The 19,863-nt window shown below is 43.5% G+C and overlaps 1 protein-coding gene across 2 annotated transcripts; it reads right to left on the bottom strand.

The window, feature by feature from the left end:
* Positions 1–4,291: 4,291 nt before the first annotated feature.
* CUNH5orf24 (chromosome unknown C5orf24 homolog) lies at positions 4,292–18,941 on the bottom strand. 2 transcript variants are annotated; one of them, XM_033181175.1, is made up of 3 exons: positions 18,670–18,941; positions 8,692–9,121; positions 4,292–6,676 (listed from the first exon to the last, which is right to left on the bottom strand). In XM_033181175.1, exons 2-3 carry the CDS (start codon positions 9,116–9,118, stop codon positions 6,636–6,638), a joined length of 468 nt encoding a protein of 155 aa, XP_033037066.1. In that variant the 5' UTR covers positions 9,119–9,121; positions 18,670–18,941; the 3' UTR covers positions 4,292–6,635. The 2 variants fall into 2 exon arrangements, with proteins under 2 accessions (XP_033037066.1, XP_033037065.1); XM_033181174.1 differs by having other exon boundaries at positions 4,292–9,121; positions 18,670–18,939.
* Positions 18,942–19,863: the final 922 nt, after the last annotated feature.

A 19,863-nucleotide genomic window follows, 5' to 3' on the forward strand; every position in this document is an offset into this window, starting at 1 on the left:
AATGGAAGACTTAAGATATTCAGAAACACTATGTTAATCTAATAAAGATTAAAATTTCCCATAACATGAAAAACAGCATTAGTAGCAACCAAGGGTTACACAAATACCAAAATTAGAAAATTTCAATACTTAAAAATATTTTCCTTGCTTTTCCAACTCGGGCCTGGCAGAATAGCTCCTGCAAAGAAGGGTGGTGAGAAGAGCTGTTCTGCAGTCGAGGTGGTGACTTGAGAATACACCATCAAGGCTGGGTGTGGTGGCTCAAGCCTGTAATCCCAGCACTTTGGGAGGCCGAGGCGGGCGGATCACGAGGTCAGGAGATCGAGACCATCATGGCTAACACGGTGAAACCCCATCTCTACTAAAAATACCAAAAAACTAGCCGGCGAGGTGGCGGGCGCCTGTAGTCCCAGCTACTCGGGAGGCTGAGGCAGGAGAATGACGTAAACCCGGGAGGCGGAGCTTGCAGTGAGCTGAGATCCGGCCACTGCACTCCAGCCCGGGCGACAGAGCGAGACTCCATCTCAAAAAAAAAAAAAAAAAAAGAATACACCATCAACATTCACAAGTGCATGCATAGAGTGGGCTTCAAGCAGCATGCCCCTCGGGCACTCAGATCTGGAGATGGGAATTCCAGATGTGCGCGTTGATACCAGGCTCAACAAAGCTGTCTAGGCCAAAGGAATAAGGAATGTCCCATACCATATCCGTATGTGGTTGTCCAGAAAACGTAATGAGGATGAAGATTCACCAAACAAGCTCTATGCTTAGGTTGCCTATATACCTGTTATCATTTTCAAAAATCCAGTCAATGTGGATGAGAACTGCTGATCATCAAATATATCAAATAAAGGTATACAGTTGTCCAAAAAAATTTTTCCTTTATGATAACTGAAGGTGATTTGAGGCAAATTAACAAAATTACCAAGAAATAAGTAAGTAAAAACAATACGAAGAGGACAAGGAAAAATAATTTATGTGTCTGTGGGACCTGTAGGTCACATGCAGCGATAAGGCAGCAACTTATAGGATGACTGTCACTCTACAAGTTAGCCGGAGGAAAGAAACAAATGATAGTAAATCACAAACCAGCTTTTCACAAACCAGCTTTTTTTTTTTTTTTTTTGTTTAGACAGACTCTTGCTCTGTTGCCCAGGCTGGAGTGCAGTGCCATTATCTGCGCTCACTGCAAACTCTGCCTCCCGGGTTCACGCCATTCTCCTGCCTCAGCCTCCTGAGTAGCTGAGACTACCGGCGTCCACCACCACACCTGGCTAATTTTTTGTATTTTTAGTGGAGACAGGGTTTCACTGTGTTAGCCAGGATGGTCTCGTTTTCCTGACCTCGTGATCCACCCGCCTCAGCCTTCCAAGTGCTGGGATTACAGGCATGAGTCACCATGCCTGGTCAATGACAAACCAGCTTCTTAAGTGATCACAAACCAGCACCAGGCAGATTAAAGAAAAATGGGCAGATTCTGTACTTAAAAACATGCCAAACTCCGGCCGGGCGCGGTGGCTCAAGCCTGTAATCCCAGCACTTTGGGAGGCCGAGACGGGCGGATCACGAGGTCAGGAGATCGAGACCATCCTGGCTAGCATGGTGAAACCCCGTCTCTACTAAAAAATACAAAAAACTAGCCGGGCGAGGTGGCGGGCGCCTGTAGTCCCAGCTACTTGGGAGGCTGAGGCAGGAGAATGGCGTGAACCCGGGAGGCGGAGCTTGCAGTGAGCCAAGATTGCGCCACTGCACTCCAGTCTGGGCGACAGAGCGAGACTCCGCCTCAAAAAAAAAAAAAAAAAAAAAAAAAAACATGCCAAACCCATACAGAAGTAAACATCTAACAGAATGGACTAAAAATCTTTAGAGAAAAAAAAAATTTAAGAGTCACAAGAAAGACAAATGACAGAGAAAATTTTAAGACTGATTTTTTTGTCACTCTCCCAAGAAGCTACTTCAAAGCCCCGAAGTTCTCACAACAGAATGGCCACAGAGATAAAATGAAACGTATCAGCTGTCCATGGCCACATTTATCTCAAAACCAGTACAAAAACACTACTGCTAAGCCAGGCATGGTGGCTCATGCTTGTAATCCCAGCACTTTAAGAGGCCAAGGCGCAAAGATAGCTTGAGTCCAGGAGTTCAAGACTCGTCTGGGCAACGTGGCAAAACCTGTCTCTCCAAAAAAAAAATAAAACATAGGTCGGGCATGGTGGCTCACATCTGTAATCCCAGTACTTCAGGAAGCTGAAGCAGGTGGATCACGAGGTCAGGAGTTCAAGGTCAGCCTGGCCAACACAGTGAAACCTTGTCTCTACATCTCTACTAATAATACAAAAATTAGGAACGGTGGCAGGCACCTGTAATCCCAGCTACTTGAACCTAGGAGGCAGAGGTTGCAGAGGGTTGAGATTGCGCCACTGCACTCTAGCCTGGGTGACAGAGTGAGACACCATCTCTCACACACACACACACACACACATACACATACACATTTGAAACATTAGCCAGGCATAGTGGCGTGCACCTGCAGTCCCAGCTACCCAAGAGGATGGGGTGGGAGGATTGCCTGAGCCAAGGGTTGAGGCTGCAGTGAGCTGTGATCACACCTCTGTACTCCAGCCAGGGCAACAGAGTGAGACCCTAAAATAAAATTCTAGGTGATAAAGGGAGACTGCCTTCTCTTCAACCTATAGATCTTCAATTGGTTAGCTTTTTCAAATGATCTGCTTGAGAATATGGGGAAATATAATTACAATGGACAAATAAATATTACAGAAACTCTATCAAGAACTAGAAAAGATTGGACTAAAATATATTTAATAAATAAGTAATCCTGCGAGCCCAAACTGTCCATGATGGTGTAGATCTTTTCCCACATTAGGAATAGCCCACCTAATCAATAGCACATGGCCATGTATGAGTGAAAGGACTTTTAACAATCTGAGCAGGGCGGATGTAGTGTCTCACGCCTGTAATCCCAGGCCTTTGGGGGGCCAAGTCAGGAGGATCCCTAGAACACAGGAGTTCAAGACAGGTGTGGGCAACTCAGTGAGGCCACATCTATATTTAAATACACACGCACATGATAAAAAAGAAAAAATACAAACTAGCCAGGCATGGTAGCACATGCCTGTAGTCCCAGCTACTTAGGAGGCTGAGTTGGGAAGATCGCTTGAGCCCAGGATTTGGATGTTGCAGTAACCTAAGGTCATGCCACTGCACTTCAGCCTGGGTGACAGAGCAAGACCCTGTCTCAAAAAACAAATAACAAAATGAGCTATGTTGCTTCTGTAATCCTAGCACTATGGGGGGCTAAGGCAGGAAGACTATCTGACGCCAAGAGTTCAAGTCCAGCCTGGGTAACATAGCAAAACCCTGTCTCTACAAAATAAATAAATAAGCTGGGTGTAGTCCCAGCTACTTTGGAGGCTGAGGTGGGAGGATCACTTGAGCCCAGAAGTTCAAGGCTGCAGTGAGCTATGACTGTGTCACTGTACTTCAGCCTGGGTGTCTGACAGAGACTGTATCTCTAAATAAATTTTAAAATGAGCCATGTTTAATATCTAATTTTAAAAAATCCAAAGGGATCAATAATGTTTAAGTATTAGTCTTTTAGTAGAACTATTTGTCTGATGCATCTTTTTTTATTTCTGGCTGTATTCTGATTTATCTTTGTTTCTCGCGCAGGCTGGAGTGCAGTGGCGCAATCTTGGCTCACTGCAACCTCTGCCTCCTGGGTTCAAGCAATTCTGTGTCTCAGCCTCCCAAGTAGCTGGGATTACAGGCAAGTGCCACCATGCTCAGCTAATTTTTGTATTTTTAGTAGCGACGGGGTTTCACCATCTTGGTCAGGCTGGTCTCGAACTCCTGACCTCGTGATCCACCCGCCTTGGCCTCCCAAAGTGCTGCGATTACAAGGGGGAGCCACTGCTTCTGGCCAGAGACCAGGAGTTTGAGACCAGTCTGGGCAACATAGGTGACCCCATCTCTACAAAAATTAAAAAATCAGGCTGGGCATGGTGGCATATACCTGTAATCCCAACTACTCGGGAAGCTGAGGTGGGAAGGCAGGAGGACTGCTTGGGCCCAGAAGGTTAAGGCTGCTGTGAGGTATGATCACACCACTGAACTCTAGCCTGGGTGACAGAGTGAGACCCTGTCTTTTAAAAAAGAAAAAAAAAGCAAAATTCAAAGAAAAACACAAAATCTACAGTCATGAAAAAGGTTTACCATTTACCACTTAAGTACTTGAAAAGTACCATACTAAAAAACAAAGTAGTAAACACAGTTGGTTTTAAAGTAATGACTTTATTAATAAATATACATCCATATGATGATGTAGATACAAATCATGAACACTACTCCATTCCCATACACATAATTGCACACGAGTAGCTCAAGTTCATGGACATAGAAACATACACAGTATCTATTCAGACTTTTTACAGCAGAGGACAGCGTGCTTATTATCAGTTAATTGGTAATTATTTTCTCCAAAATTACCTGTGGAAAAAAGAAATTCTGAAAATTGAAAGAATCAAAGTGATCTGATTACTTTAAATCACACACTTGATTTACTATAGCATTAAATTTTCCAAAAATTAAATACATTATATGTGAGAGCACAGATTTATATATTTGGAGGCGGGGGGGGGAAGGAAAGATTCAGATACATCCTAGAGTTTAACAGCATACAGTTAAGCTACAATAAAAAAAAATAGAATAGCATCAAAATTTTTTATGTCCAAGGAAAAAAATGTTTTGAAAAACTGTTTGAATTCTTTATATTACTATAAAGGGACCATAAAATTTTACTGCATATAGAGACAATGACTGACAGAGTAGCAGTTATCAATATCCCCCGAATTGTTCTTTTAAAGCTTCTTAGAATATAAAGGAGAAATTTACTTTTTTTCTTTAGCTCACACACTGTGGTTATTTTTACACTGAATGGGTCAACTTTAACCTAATAAATGGACCCAAATATATATTTTTTTCTCCTTAACTCAAAGAAACTCTATTCTTAGTTCATGAAAATAGACATGTAAATTCACACAAACATCAGTTTGGAATCAATATTACTTTGACAGATGTTTCTTTTAAAAAGCAAATAAAAAATATAAAGAATTTTTAGTCTAATTAAAACATTGATTTTTTAAAATGTCCCTAAATATTAAAAATTAAACCAGATACTACTCATTTTCTTCCAGTACATTGTGCCAATATATTTTTTAATATCCAGTGCAAAACTCTAAAGATAGTATCAAAATCATCCTAAATATTAGTTATGCAAGGTTACATTTGTCAAAAAAATGAAAATTTCATCTGTTATTAGCTCCTTATTTGCTAATATAATAAATAAGGCATGTTAAAGTACTTTTTAAAGAAAAAAGTAATGAATGCAAACTTACTTGAATTGCAGATCATTTTCTGACCAACAGTTTAAATATAGAATAATGAAACCTATTTTGTGAAGAACAGAGTCACACAGTATAAAATTAGCAATTTGCCTTTCAAGAAACAATCATACAGTGGGGGAGAAAAGGCCAGTTTTCCCCAACTGATTATATTAAAGTATAGGCAACTGTTTAACATGTTATTTCAGTGTTTATCATAACGAGACAGTGTTAGAAAAGATGCACAATGTAGTCTTTAGTTTATATAGCAGTAAAAATATTTTAAATTTTTAAACTTCATTCATGTTATCACTTAGATGTCTTTCTCTTCAGCATGGCACCAGTAAACTGTTCACAGGGAGAAAAGTAAGTGGAATCAGGAGATGCTCACCAGTGCATAGATATAATACTCCAGGTAACCACTCAGATGAACAGGAAATTCAGCTTTCTAAATGATGTTATCCATTTACAACTGTAGCCATTTGCCCCTCCCGTTTTTTTTTTTTTTTTTTTTCCTGGGACATAGCTCCTGATAATAAACACTGTTATGAACATGCCTCCTTTAGTTGATCTCACCATTTCATAAACATGTATACAAAATTCATTATACAATAATACACCTGTTTTATCTTCTGACACACAGCACAGCACCAGTAAGTAGATGTGCTGAAGGGTAGAGGAAAAGGAATGAATGTAGGAAAGGCAGGGGAGAAAGGGAAGGGCATGTATAACAAAATAAGGAAGGAAAATAAACTGAAAGGGAAATAAATTGTCAAATGGACTTTCTATAAAACACAACAATCAAATCTTTGACAATGGTGTGCATTATTCTATGGTAGAACATTAAACAACTGTCTTAGAAACTGGCTTGAAAAAGATTCTAAGCAGCCAACTGCTGAACATCATCTTGAGACACAGCTAAATGACAGACACATGTGGAGAGTAGGTAACGAACATATGAACGAAGAGGCAAGCATTTGTGTGTGTCAGAAGTTATACTGTTCTGAGTAAATTATTAAAAATCTTGTATTTTAAGCTTCTGCAAGAAGAAGCTCTTGTAGCAATTTAGCTGCCAGAATGTTATAACTGATTATGTAGCCATCCAACATCGTTCTCTATGGTTTGTGCAAAGCTAATATTGTTGAGGTCACTGTCTTAGATGCCAGTGCACATAGTCCCCACATACAATGTAACACCTCTTACTGTAAAGAGCAGCATAAAGTCCAGCTCATTGTGTCAGGCATCACTGGAACACCTGAAGGCTTGCTGCTTTTTTCCTGATAAAAAAGGTATGAAACATGACATCCATTTGCAATCAGAGTTTGCATTAACTGAGAGCAGCCCAAAAAACACAACATGTGCCCTTTTAAAATTTTAATTATTTTAAAAGTTTTTGGGTCCTGCAATTCTACATTTTAATCTCAAAGGCATTTAAAATCCCAAATATGAACACTGTAACTTTAAAGTTCAGTGGAATTTTTTCAAGTCTGAAGTTTATAATATTTTATTTAGAACAAACTCAAAATAAATAAAATGTGTAACAAGAAATATTACTTTCAGAAAGGAAAGAAGAAAGATTTCCCTCTATCCCTACTATACATATCTACCTAATGCTTTTTCTTCCTTTCCATCTTGCTTCTAAAGCAAACATCACTGGGGGAAAAAAATATTTTGGATGAAATGGTCTCACTAGAGCCACAATAAGATTTTTAATTAAACTAACCAACATATTTTTTACATGTTTCATGCATAGATGGATTCCTATATGTTTCTTAATATTTGGGTTCTGATGGTCAGGAAACTGCATTCTGTTTATACCAGTTTTACAGTCTACCATTCAATTTGTGTCCTTTGGTAGATATAAACCTGAAAACACAGTAAGTGCTAATGCAATGGAACAATTTCTGAGAAAAACTAAAAATGTTCCAAATAAATGAGCAACATTAATAAATGGTTTTGTTTATTTATTTATTTATTTGAGACGGAGTCTCACTCTGTCACCCAGGCTGGAGGGCAGTGGCGCAATCTTGGCTCACTGCAACCTCTGCCTCCTGGGTTTGAGGACTTTCCTGCCTCAGCCTCCCTAGTAGCTTGGATTACAGGCATCCGCCACCACGTCTGGCTAATTTTTGTATTTTTAGTAGAGATGGGATTTCACCATGTTGGCCAGGCTGGTCTTGAACTGCTGACCTCAAGTGATCCGCCCGCCTCAGCCTCCCAAAGTGCTGGGTGTGAACCACCACGCCTGGGCAATAAATGTTTTTAAACATGACACTTTAAAACTTTCTATATGAAAGGCAAAATATAGTGACTATAGCTACATGCAAACCTAGAGAATGTTTCTTTTTCTATTATATGAAATATGCTATCCTCAGAATGCACTGTATTTCACCAAAAATGTAATGTGCAGTTTTTATAAAATAGTTTAAATTTTCTGTAAATATGAATTGCTTGTAGTGTTTGGTATATATGCTCTTAGGCAATTAAAAAATACACAAACTATCACTGCTCAAAGGCAAACACTAAAGAATTATTTCAGAAATAATGGTTAAATCAATTAATGCCATGTAGATCAATAAATTACAAGCTGCTTAAACCTAGAACATTAAAAATAAGTTTTTTAACATTTGAAGTGGATGTAAATGCCAAAGCATACAAATATCTGTGTCCCGTCTTGTGAAAATAAATGTTACAAAAACTCACACAGCCATTACCTCAAGTAATCCTGATTCATTAGTTTGCTTTTTTGCTCCACCAGTTAAAAATACATTAGTATATTTATTATATTGTAGGCTTACTTCACAAACTAATAGGTATAATGGTTTCAGTTGTTTATCACATAAAGCATCTATTTAGAACAGCCCCAAAGTAGTAATGAAACATGAGACATGACCATAATGCTAAAGGAAAAGCAAAAATGATTTAGTTAGGTGTTACACTTGAACCTATGTACAAATATAATGCCACTGCTCATGCCCTGAGTGCATCTGTCAGCATATGGCAGTTTTTGAGCAAAAGCAGGAAAAAAACCAAACAGGAAAACAAATTTGGAAAGCCCAGGCCATAAAATTATGTATATCAAAATAAAACCAAGAAGCTTTGGGATTATTCACAATCTTCCTTCTAAACCTGGCCCTCTTTTCCTGCCTCATTCACTCATTGGGTGGTTTGACTTCACTGCTAGTTTCCTCTACCCCGTGAACTGCTCTGCCATGCATCATAGGGTAAGGAAAAGCAGCAGTGCCACAGCCATAACCAAGATCGGCAAGACGGGATAGAGCTTTAATGCTACCTGGAGGTCTCCCTGGGCTGACTTTGTATCCCGCAGCTTTAGTTGTTCCCAGAGGTCTGCCTGGACTTGTCTTAAATCCAGCTGCTTTGGTGGTTCCCAGGGGTCTGCCTGTGCTGGTCCGGTATCCTGCTGATTTGGTGGTTCCCGAAGGCCGGCCACGCTTACCAGATCGGTTGAGATTCTTCTTTTTCTTTAGTTCGTCTTTTATTTCTATGCTTCTGCCACTTGTAGTCTGCAAGTGTGTTTCATTTAATGGGTCTTGCCTCTGACAAACCATTGGTTTGTGGTTGACTGTGTGGCTGTATTTGCTTTGCTGGGAGGAATATATGTCAAACTGATCAGCAGCTCTCATGGCATCTTCACTGAGGCAGGAAGGCTTGCCAGGCCCACAGAAAGCTGGATTACTGCTGGCAACAGGATGCATCATTTTCTACCAAAAATAAAAGACAAATATATATAAATACACATACACAAATACATATCTGTATGCAGCATTCAGTGAGAAAACAGTCTGTCTTCCAACAATTATGCAGGCTACCTAAAATGAGGCTGACAGGCAGGACTCCAGACCACCTATAAACAAACACACATCAGCAGATTCAAGGATACTTGTTCTTCCCAATTTAATCATGGGACAAATATCATATAAGATAACTCTATTATAATACTGATTTCATAGCTATAATGTTCTCCGGTTAGGAACTGGAAAAGTGTGTAAGTCAAAAACAAATGTTCTATTCTGTGGGCTTTTCTCTTCTACATTACTAAACCTCAAAAGAGTAACAGTAAAGCCAAGAACTCTTATTAACACAATTCTTTATTTCAGTTTGTCTGATGTTCTTGGAATGCCTCCTGTTGGCCTTTTATTGTATTTCTCACATGTATACTACTGGCCTGACAACAGTTTCCACAAGATGGACACTCCATCGTTATTGTAATTTATTATTTATACAGAACTCTGAGTGTATGTTACACTTGACAAAAGACAGAATGTGCCAAGCAATGAACACAATCTCTACTGCTTCTTGGCCTTTTGGCTAATATCAAGTGTAAAGAATACAATCTCTTGGCCCAAGGTACTGACTTCCCTTCAAACATCTTCCAGCCCAATAGAAGGCAGTACCAATACAAAAGGTAAACAAAGATTTTCATTAGCTAAAATGAGTGAACATTATACAAACGCTTAAGACTTATACTACAAAAATATGGATGACAACCATAATAAAATACCTCCTTTTAAAAAAAAATTGTTTTTTTTTTTTTTGAGATGGAGTCTCACTCCATCGCCCAGGCTGGAGTCCAGTGGCACAATCTCAGCTCACTGCAACCTCCGCCTCCTGGGTTTAAGCGATTCTCCTGCCTCGGCCTCCTGAGTAACTGGGACTACAGGCGCCTGCCACCACATTTGGCTAATCTTTGTCCTTTTAGTAGAGACGGGGTTTCACCATATTGGTCAGGCTGGTCTCGAACTCCTGACCTCGTGATCTGCCTGCCTCAGCCTTTCACAGTGTTGGGATTACAGGCGTGAGCCACGGCACCCAGCCAATATCTCCTATTTTTAAGGTATATTTATCAAGACAAAAAGTTCAGTGTACAACGTTGCTTTCTCCCTTGATCATAAATATAGTGTCGATCATCTTCCCTTACACAAGCCCTGTGACTTATTAAAGAACAGTCCAGCCAGGCATGGTGGCATCAGCTATTAGGGAGGCTGAGGTGGAGGATCACTGGAGCCCAGGAGTTTGAATCCAGCCTGGGCAACACAGCAAGATTCCTGCTCTTGAAATAGAAAAAAAAAAAAAAAAAAGGTCCAAAGTCTCTATTTTGTCTGTAAGGATATCCCTGTGGTTTTTTTAATGTGTGTATATATATATGTAAAGGACTTATTAAAACCACTACCACAATAAACCAGCTCTAAATAGCCATATCACTTAGACAGAGGAAATGGCGGGTTTTTTGTTTTTTTTTTTAAGATGGAGTTTCGCACTTGTTGCCCAGGCTGGAGCGCAATGGCATGATCTTGGCTCACCACAACCTCAGCCTCCTGGGTTCAAGCGATTCTCCTGCCTCAGCCTCCCGAGCAGCTGGGATTACAGGTATGCGCCACCACCCTTGGCTAATTTTTTATTTTTACTTTGTAATTTCATTTTATTTTTTATTTATTTTTTCTTTTGAGACAGAGTCTCGCTCTGTCACCCAGGCTGGAGTGCAGTGGCATGATCTCAGCTCACTGCAAGCTCCACCTCCCTGGTTCACGCCATTCTCCTGCCTCAGTCTCCCAAGTAGCTGGGACTACAGGTGCCCGCCACCACGTCCGTCTAATATTTTGTATTTTTAGTAGAGATGGGGTTTCACCATGTTAGCCAGGATGGTCTCGATCTCCTGACCTTGTGATCTGCCTGCGTTGGCCTCCCAGAGTGCTGAGATTACAGGCGGGAGCCACTGTGCCCGGCCTGTATATTTAATAGAGATGAGGTTTCTCCATGTTGGTCAGGCTGGTCTTGAACTCCCAATTTCCGGTGATTGGCCTGCCTTGGCCTCCCAAAGTGCTGGGATTACAGGCATGAGCCACCGTGCCTGGCCGGAAATGAGAGTTTTACAGAGACTACAGTATTATGTTGTGATGAGGAAAGAGTGATAAAGATATGGGTTCCAATTTGGATTTAGAAAAAGTCACAAATATATATTAAGGTCTAGCCCCAACCTGTTAGGAGATATTTGTATGCACCCTTCATACATGTAAAAGTGCACCAAAACCTCAGTTATGAAAACAGTTACTCCCAGAGGCTACAAACAGGTAATAAGGTTAGCCAAAACCACTGTAAACTTACTTTAGTTTGTAAAGGCAAAAGGAAATGGGCATGAAGTCACAGAATCAAATTCTGTTAAATTATGAAACATTTGCTGAAAATCAACAGATACAGAGCAATTGGCAAGCTGGCTTAAAGTCTCAATTTGATGGGAAAGTATCTATAGTGAGAAGCTACTTGTTTATGGCAAAAGCTTTTTAGACTTGAGAACATAAAACAAGACTGGCCTAAACACAAATATTAAGTGGAATACTTTTTTCACTCACTCCCCACAGATACAAGAACTAGATTACTGGCCGGGCGTGGTAGCTCACGCCTGTGATCCCAGCACTTTGGGAGGCTGAGGCAGGTGGATCACAAAGTCAGGAGATCTAGACCATCCTGGATAACACAGTGAAACACAGTCTCTACTAAAAATACAAAAAATACAAAAAATTAGCTGGGCGTGTTGGCACGTGCCTGCAGTCCCAGCTACTCAGGAGGCTGAGGCAGGAGAACTGGTTGAACCCAGGAGGCAGAGGCTGCAGTGAGCCGAGATCGTGCCACTGCACTCCAGCCTGGGTGACAGAGCAAGACTCTGTCTCAAAAAAACAAAAACAAAAAGAACTAGATTATTAATTATCATTTCTCTAGCTCAAATTCTAATTTCAGATGGGAAAAAAGACTCTCAAGATGAGTTCCAAATATAGTATTGGCTGAAAGTTAGCAATTTTTTAGCATTTTGTTATGTGCCAGGCAATAAGCTTGGTTCTTTGCACATTATCTGATTTAATCCTCAGTACAAGCCTATAAGGAATATACAATATTAGCTCGATTTTATAGACTTTAAGCACTCTGCCAGGGTCACACATTAGGAAATGGTTAAGCCAAATATGACTTTTGATAATTCAACTTCAGAACCAACAATTTACAGTGTAGCATACCAAGGTTTTTCAAAAGCAGCACTGTTATTTGGGTCAGATAATTTTGTTGTGGTTTGTCCACTGCATTGTACAATGCTTAGCAGCATCCCTGGCCTCTACCCACTAGATGTCAGTAGCAACACCTCTCTCCCTTCCCCTAAATAAGTGACAACCAAAAATTTCTCCAGACATTGTCAAACGTTCCCTGGGGGGGTGGGGTGGGGTGGGGAATCCACTCTTCACCATGAAATCGCTCGATTATACTAAAATGAAAGCACAGACCCAACTTAAAATATTCTCACTTAAGTTTTTATTCACCTTTTTAGCATCTTCCTCACCAAATATCCACAAATTCTTTCTGACTGCAAAGTCAAAGAGATTTGGTTTCCAAATGGAAGAAAAGCAAATGCCAGAATTAGTAAAGACAACCAGGACAGCCACGATGGCTCACGCCTACAATCCCAGGACTGTGAGAGGCCGAGGCAGGCAGATCACCTAAGGTCAGGAGTTCGAGACCAGCCTGGCCAAAACGGTAAAACCCTGTCTCTACTAAAAATACAAAAATTTCTGGGAAAATTTTTTTGGGGGAAAAGAAAGTTATGTGACTTACCAGGAGGGTAACACATATATATATGTATGTATAAAATATGTATATATATATATAAATATTCATAATCTATCAGCACTCAGGATATACAGTCTCAGCTTACATTATGTTAGGCTTTTAGAGGCAAAATGCCACTATCCTTGACTCAGATATCAATCCACACTGAAAAAAACACACCATTAAAAAATGAGACATGCAGCTGGGCATGGTGGCTCATGCCTCTAATCCCAGAACTTTGGGAGGCTGAGGCAGGCAGATCACCTGAGGTCAGGAGTTCGAGACTAGCTTGGCCAAAATGGTAAAACCCTGTCTCTACTAAAAACACACAAAAAATTTGCCTGGTGTAGTGGTGCACACCTGTAATCCCAGCTACTCAGGATGCTGAGGCAGGAGAATCACTCAAACCCAGGAGGTGGACATTGCAATGAGCCAAGACTGCATGCACCATTGCACTTCAGCCTGGGAGACAAGAGCGAAACTCCAATCGAAAAAAAAAAGAAAGACATGCAATTTTTTTTTTTTTTGAGACGCAGTCTGGCTCTGTCACCCAGGCTGGAGTGCAGTGGCCAGATCTCAGCTCACTGCAAGCTCCGCCTCCTGGGTTTACGCCATTCTCCTGCCTCAGCCTCTCACGTAGCTGGGACGACAGGCGCCCGCCTCGTCGCCCGGCTAGTTTTTTGTAGTTTTTTTTTTTTTTTTTTTTTTTTTTTTTTGAGATGGAGTCTTGCTCTTTCGCCCGGGCTGGAGTGCAGTGGCCGGATCTCAGCTCACTGCAAGCTCCGCCTCCCGGGTTTTACGCCATTCTCCTGCCTCAGCCTCCGGAGTAGCTGGGACTACAGGCGCCTGCCACCTCGCCCGGCTAGTTTTTTGTATTTTTAATAGAGACGGGGTTTCACCGTGTTAGCCAGGATGGTCTCGATCTCCTGACCTCGTGATCCGCCCGTCTCGGCCTCCCAAAGTGCTGGGATTACAGGCTTGAGCCACCGCGCCCGGCCGTTTTTTGTAGTTTTTAGTAGAGATGGGGTTTCACTGTATTAGCCAGGATGGTCTCGATCTCCTGACCTCGTGATCCGCCCGTCTCGGCCTCCCAAAGTGCTGGGATTACAGGCTTGAGCCACCGCGCCCGGCCCCGACATGCAATTTTTAAAAAGCATGTATCTTGGCCGGGTGTGGTGGTTCATGCCTGTAATCCCAGAACTTTGGGAGGCCAAGGCGAGTGGATCAACTGAGGTTGGGAGTTCCGAGACCAGCCTGACCAACATGGAGAAATCCCGTCTCTACTAAAAATAAAAAAATTTAGCCGGGCGCGGTGGCTCAAGCCTGTAATCCCAGCACTTTGGGAGGCCGAGACGGGCGGATCACGAGGTCAGGAGATCGAGACCATCCTGGCTAATACGGTGAAACCCTGTCTCTACTTAAAAATACAAAAAACTAGCCGGGCGACGAGGCGGGTGCCTGTAGTCCCAGCTACTCGGGAGGCTGAGGCAGGAGAATGGCATAAACCTGGGAGGCGGAGCTTGCAGTGAGCTGAGATCCGGCCACTGCACTCCAGCCTGGGTGGCAGAGCAAGACTCCGTCTCAAAAAAAAAAAAAAAAAATTAGCCTGGCATGGTGGTACATGCCTGTAATCCCAGCTACTCAGGACGCTGAGGCAGGAGAATCGCTTGAACCTGGGAGGCAGAGGTTGCAGTGAGCTGAGATCATGACATTGCACTCCAGCCTGGGCAACAGGAGCAAACTCCGTCTCAAAGAAAACAAAAAACAAAAAACACGCATCTCCATTTCTCCATTCCTTTAATATTCTCCAGAATTTATGCCTTTAGTATGTATTATGTAAATTTAGTTCTGACATAACTCAGGTTTATTGAGGGACAACTCCATGCAAAACACTATTCTAAGCACAAATCGACAGGAGTAAAGCTATTTATTCCAATGGAAAGATAATGAGACATTAACTTGGCCAGGTGTGGTAGCTCACACCTGTACTCCCAGCACTTTGGGAGGCTGAGGCGGGTGGATCACTTGAGGTCAGGAGTTCGAGACCAGCGTGACTAACAGGGAGAAACCCAGTCACTACTAAAAATACAAAACTTAGCTGGGCATGGAGGCTTGTAATCCCAGCTACTTGGGAGACTGAAGCAGCAGAACTGCTTGAACCCGGGAGGCAGAGGTTGCAGTGAGCCGAGATCACACCACTGCACTCCAGGCTGGGCGACAGAGTGAGACTGCCTTAAAAAAAAAAAAAAAAAAAGACCCTGACCTAACATTTTTGAAGTGTAGGGCTTCTGTATGTTCTATATATTCCTTCCCTGCTACTGCCAAGAAATCAGAACAGTATTCTACTTAATAATTCATAAATAAGCCGGACAAGGAATTTAATATGAGAATTACTCATGTAAATAATTAACTTTAAAAACGCAAATAGAACTAAAACCAATCCTTTCCTATTTTCACACTTCAACTTTATTAAGTTGGGAATCAGCACTATTAAATGCTTGCATGCATAACCATCACTATATATTTACATGCAGGATACTTGTGTTTATATAAAAAGTATTTGCATAATGTGAGCTTAACTCTGCACTCCATAATGCCTTCCTCCTCCCACTTCAGGGCTATTGTTAAAACACTCTTTTTTTTCTTTTTTTTTTTTCTGAGACAGAGTTTCACTCTTGTTGCCCAGGCTGGAGTGCAATGGTGCAATCTTGGCTCACCACAACCTCTGTCTCTCAGGTTCAAGCGATTCTCCTGCCTCAGCTTCCTGAGTAGCTGGGATTACAGGCACATGCCACTACGCCCAGCTAATTTTTTTAGTTTTAGTAGAGATGGGGATTTCACCATGCTGGCCAGGCTGCTCTCGAACTTCTGACCTCAGGTGATCTGCCTGCCTTCACCTCCCAAAGTGTTGGGATTACAGGCATGAGGCACCACGCAAGGTGTTTTTTCTTTTTAAGACGGAGTTTTGCTCTTGTCCAGGCTGGAGTGCAATGGCATGATCTTGGCTCACTGCAACAACCTCCAACTCCTGGGTTCAAGCAATTCTCCTGCCTCAGCCTCCAGAGTATCTGGGATTACAGGTACGTACCATCATGCCACATTAATTTTTGTTTTTTTTTTTTTTTTTTTTAGAATAAACCAGGTTTCACCATGTTGGCCAGGCTGGTCTCGAACTCCCGAGCTCAGATGATTCACCTGCCTTAGCCTCCCAAAGTGCTGGGATTACAGGCGTGAGCCACCGCGTCAGGCCAAAAGACTCTGATTGAACGTATGCAAGCGACATTTCTTTTTTGAGATGGAGTCTCGCTCTGTCACCCAGGCTGGAGAGCAGTGGCATGATCTTGGCTCACTGCAAGGTACGCCTCCCGGGTTCTCGCCATTCTCCTCCCTCAGCCTCCTGAGTAGCTGGGACTACAGGCGCCAGCCACCACGCCCGGCTAATTTTTTGTATTTTAGTAGAGATGGGGTTTCACCGTGTTACCCGGGATGGTCTCGATCTCCTGACCTCGTGATACACCTGCCTCAGCCTCCCAAAGTGCTGGGATTATAGGCAAGAGCCACCGCACCCGGTCCCAAGCCACATTTCTCAAGAGTCAGAATGGTCCAGCGTGGTGGCTCAGGCCTATAATCCCACAACTTTTGGAAGCCAAGGTGGGCAGCTCAGTTGAGGTCGGGAGTTCCAGACTAGCCTGGCCTGGATAACACAGCGAAACCCTCTCTCTACTAAAAATCCAAAAAATTAGTGAGGCATGGTGGCTCCAGCTACTCAGGAGGCTGAGGCAGGAGAATCGCTTGAACCCAAAGGCGGAGGTTGCAGTGAGCTGACTTTGTGCCACTGCACTCTAGCCTAGGAAACAGATTCTGTCTCAGAAAAAAAAAAAAAAAAGAATGAATACTATATTTCTAGACGGTTTAGACCGAATGGAAGCCAAGAGTTACAGAACAGGCTGTGCAGACTATCAAAGGTTAAAGATCATCTTTTTAAATAGTTACTGAGGCCGAGAGCAGTGGCTCACGCCTGTAATCCCAACACTTTGAGAGGTCGAGGCGGGCGGATCACGAGGTCAGGAGTTCGAGACCAGCGTGGTCAACATGGTGAAACACCGTCTCTACTAAACATACAAAAACTAGCCGGGCGTGGTGGCGCACGTCTATAATCCCAGCTACTGGGGAGGCTGAGGCAGGAGAATTGCTTGAACCCGGGAGGCAGAGGTTGCAGTGAGCCGAGATCGCGCCACTGTACTCCAGCCTGGGGGACAGAGTGAAACTCCCGTTTCAAAAAACAAAACAAACAAAACAACCAATAAATAGTTCACTGAGCCGGGCGCGGTGGCTCAAGCCTGTAAGCCCAGCACTTTAGGAGGCCGCGACGGGTGGATCACGAGGTCAGGAGATCGAGACCATCCTGGCTAACACGGTGAAACCCCGTCTCTATTAAAAAATACAAAAAACTAACCAGGCAAGGTGGCGGGCGCCTGTAGTCCCAGCTACTCGGGAGGTTGAGGCAGGAGAATGGCATGAACCCGGGAGGCGGAGCTTGCAGTGAGCTGAGATCCGGTCACTGCACTCCAGCCTGGGCGACAGAGCGAGACTCCGTCTCAAAAAAAAAAAAAAATTGTTCACTGAATGTACAGGAGTCATCTAAGAGCTTCTATATATCTGGACTGTGACTAAATTCGAATACTCAAAGCATAAGCTACAACTTGCCATCGTTGAAGTTGTTTTGTTTTGTTTAACTCCTAAAGTTTAAGCCCTAAAATGAGCCCTTCTTTATAGAACAATTCCTTTCTCTTCTCTTGAATGTGGCAGTCACTACTGCCAACATAAAGAACTGTAACTATTTTTAGTAACTTCACAAAGCATCCCTGAAGCTTTCTAAACATGGAGAAAGCGTCAAGAAACCCAAGTTCTGTTCTCCAAAAATCACAGATCACGTAACTCTCAGAGATTTATTTCAGGTCCGTATAATCATATACGTTTCATAATTCTAAATGAAGATTTGCAACTCACCTCAATTACTCCCAAAGTCCATTCAGCAGAGGCCAATAGCCACGCACCCTGCCCCACCAAGGGAAGTTTTGATAATAGGACGGCACATAAATAACGGCCTCCTTTGTCTTCTTCCTTTCCTTAACTGTGCCCCACGGTGCACAAATAAGGACTCCCCTTATTTTGACACGAGGCGTTTAGAATGTATTACCTGTTGTGTGCTGAAAGCGACTACTAACGTATTGTCAATAACAAGTTTGCAGAAGATGTACGCCACCCTAGAGAAAGGGTTGCGTACCCACTAAAAAGCAAAATTCATAAGCCGCTGTCCGTCCACTCGGGAGTTCCGCAAGCGTAGAAGTCCAGGGGCACTCCATCGCGACGCCGATCTCGAGCCGGCAGGCTTTCATTTAAAGGCGGAGAGCGGACTGCGGATTCCGACCTCTCAAAGAAAAGAAAGGGGGCCCCCTCCCCCCGCCGCAGGAGGAATGTGCCCCCGTAATGGCTCCACACCGAGGAAGGGCAGGCTACGTCCGGGACCCCTCCTCTCACTCCCGGCTACGCTAAGGCCCCTTGGCAGGAGGCCTCTTCTCCCCGGCCAGCTAGGCGCCAGTTCTCGCCGCCGCCCGACTCCACTCTCGGCCGGCTGACCAGCCCGCGCGCGCCCACCTACCTCAGCCGCTCGTAGACCGGCCCCTCCGCGCGTCTAGGGGCTTCCCAGCGGCTGGGAACCTCGCGCTGGCGCCGCTCCCTCCCCAGCCCGCCGCCTCTGCACGGTGCGGAGAACGGGCCAAGGCGGAGGGGCAAGCAGCGAGGGCGGCGGCGAGGCAGACGCTGGCTCTCAGCACGCGCCGCGGCCGCGGCGCACAGTCCTGCCCCGGACGCAGTACGAAGAAGCCGCTACCACCCTATAATGTTAGAGGCGGCGTGCGCGACCTCGCGAGGGCCGCGCACGCACACGCACACTCTCATCGCGAGACCCGATCTCCCGCCGCCGACCTGCACGCAAGTTTTGGGAGGGAGCTAGGCTAGCAGGCTGCGCTTGCGCGTCGTGGCCTTAGGCCTGGGCTGTTGGTGGTCCGGCGTCGACCGTCCCCAGTGGCTGAGGTTGAGGGACCCACCAAATGGGGAATTAGTAACTTCCTTACTTGTATTGGTTTTCACCACAATTCTGAGATGCTGGAACTCCTGCTGACCCCATTTCTTAGATACAGGACCTAATAAATGAAAATCAGGGGAGTTGGGACTCGTCATGCTCAGAATCATGTGATAATGAAAAGCCTTATTTTATGGGCCATCCTGATGATCCACACGGATTACAGGCATGAGCCACTGCGCCCCACGGAATTGTCATATTCATTATTCCGTAACCACAGGAAAGGATGGAACAACAAACTACTGCTATTATGTTTTTCTTGTGAGATATCTGACATATCAGTCACCTCACACAAACCCACTTAGAAGGGATTCATTTCCTTCCTCCTTCCTCCTGTGAATTTCCAGATGTCAGAATTAGAGGATCCAGAATTAGAGCAGCTACTGAAAGGGAGACACTTTATTAAGCAATGGGAAGAGGCTAGAGGAGGATGCTTGCCCTTTTCCCCCCATGTAATAAAGGCTATTTGAAGATGGACAATTCATAGTACTGAGTTCTACCGTAAGCACAGCCCTAGGCCAGGTACTGCCTTGCCAGTAGGAAAGAAAGGAGGAGCAACAACTTTTCTGGACAAACACAAGCCAGGACACAACACACGAAACAAGCCCATTCACTCAACCTAGTGAGGGACTGGTGACAGATAAGCCATGTGAACAGTTGATTAAACCTACACCAATAAGAACTCTGGATAGCCTGGGTGCGGAGGCTTAC

This window comes from Trachypithecus francoisi, unplaced genomic scaffold, assembly GCF_009764315.1.
Source record: "Trachypithecus francoisi isolate TF-2019V2 unplaced genomic scaffold, Tfra_2.0 Lachesis_group2, whole genome shotgun sequence".
In the NCBI taxonomy this organism is placed as follows: domain Eukaryota; kingdom Metazoa; phylum Chordata; class Mammalia; order Primates; family Cercopithecidae; genus Trachypithecus; species Trachypithecus francoisi.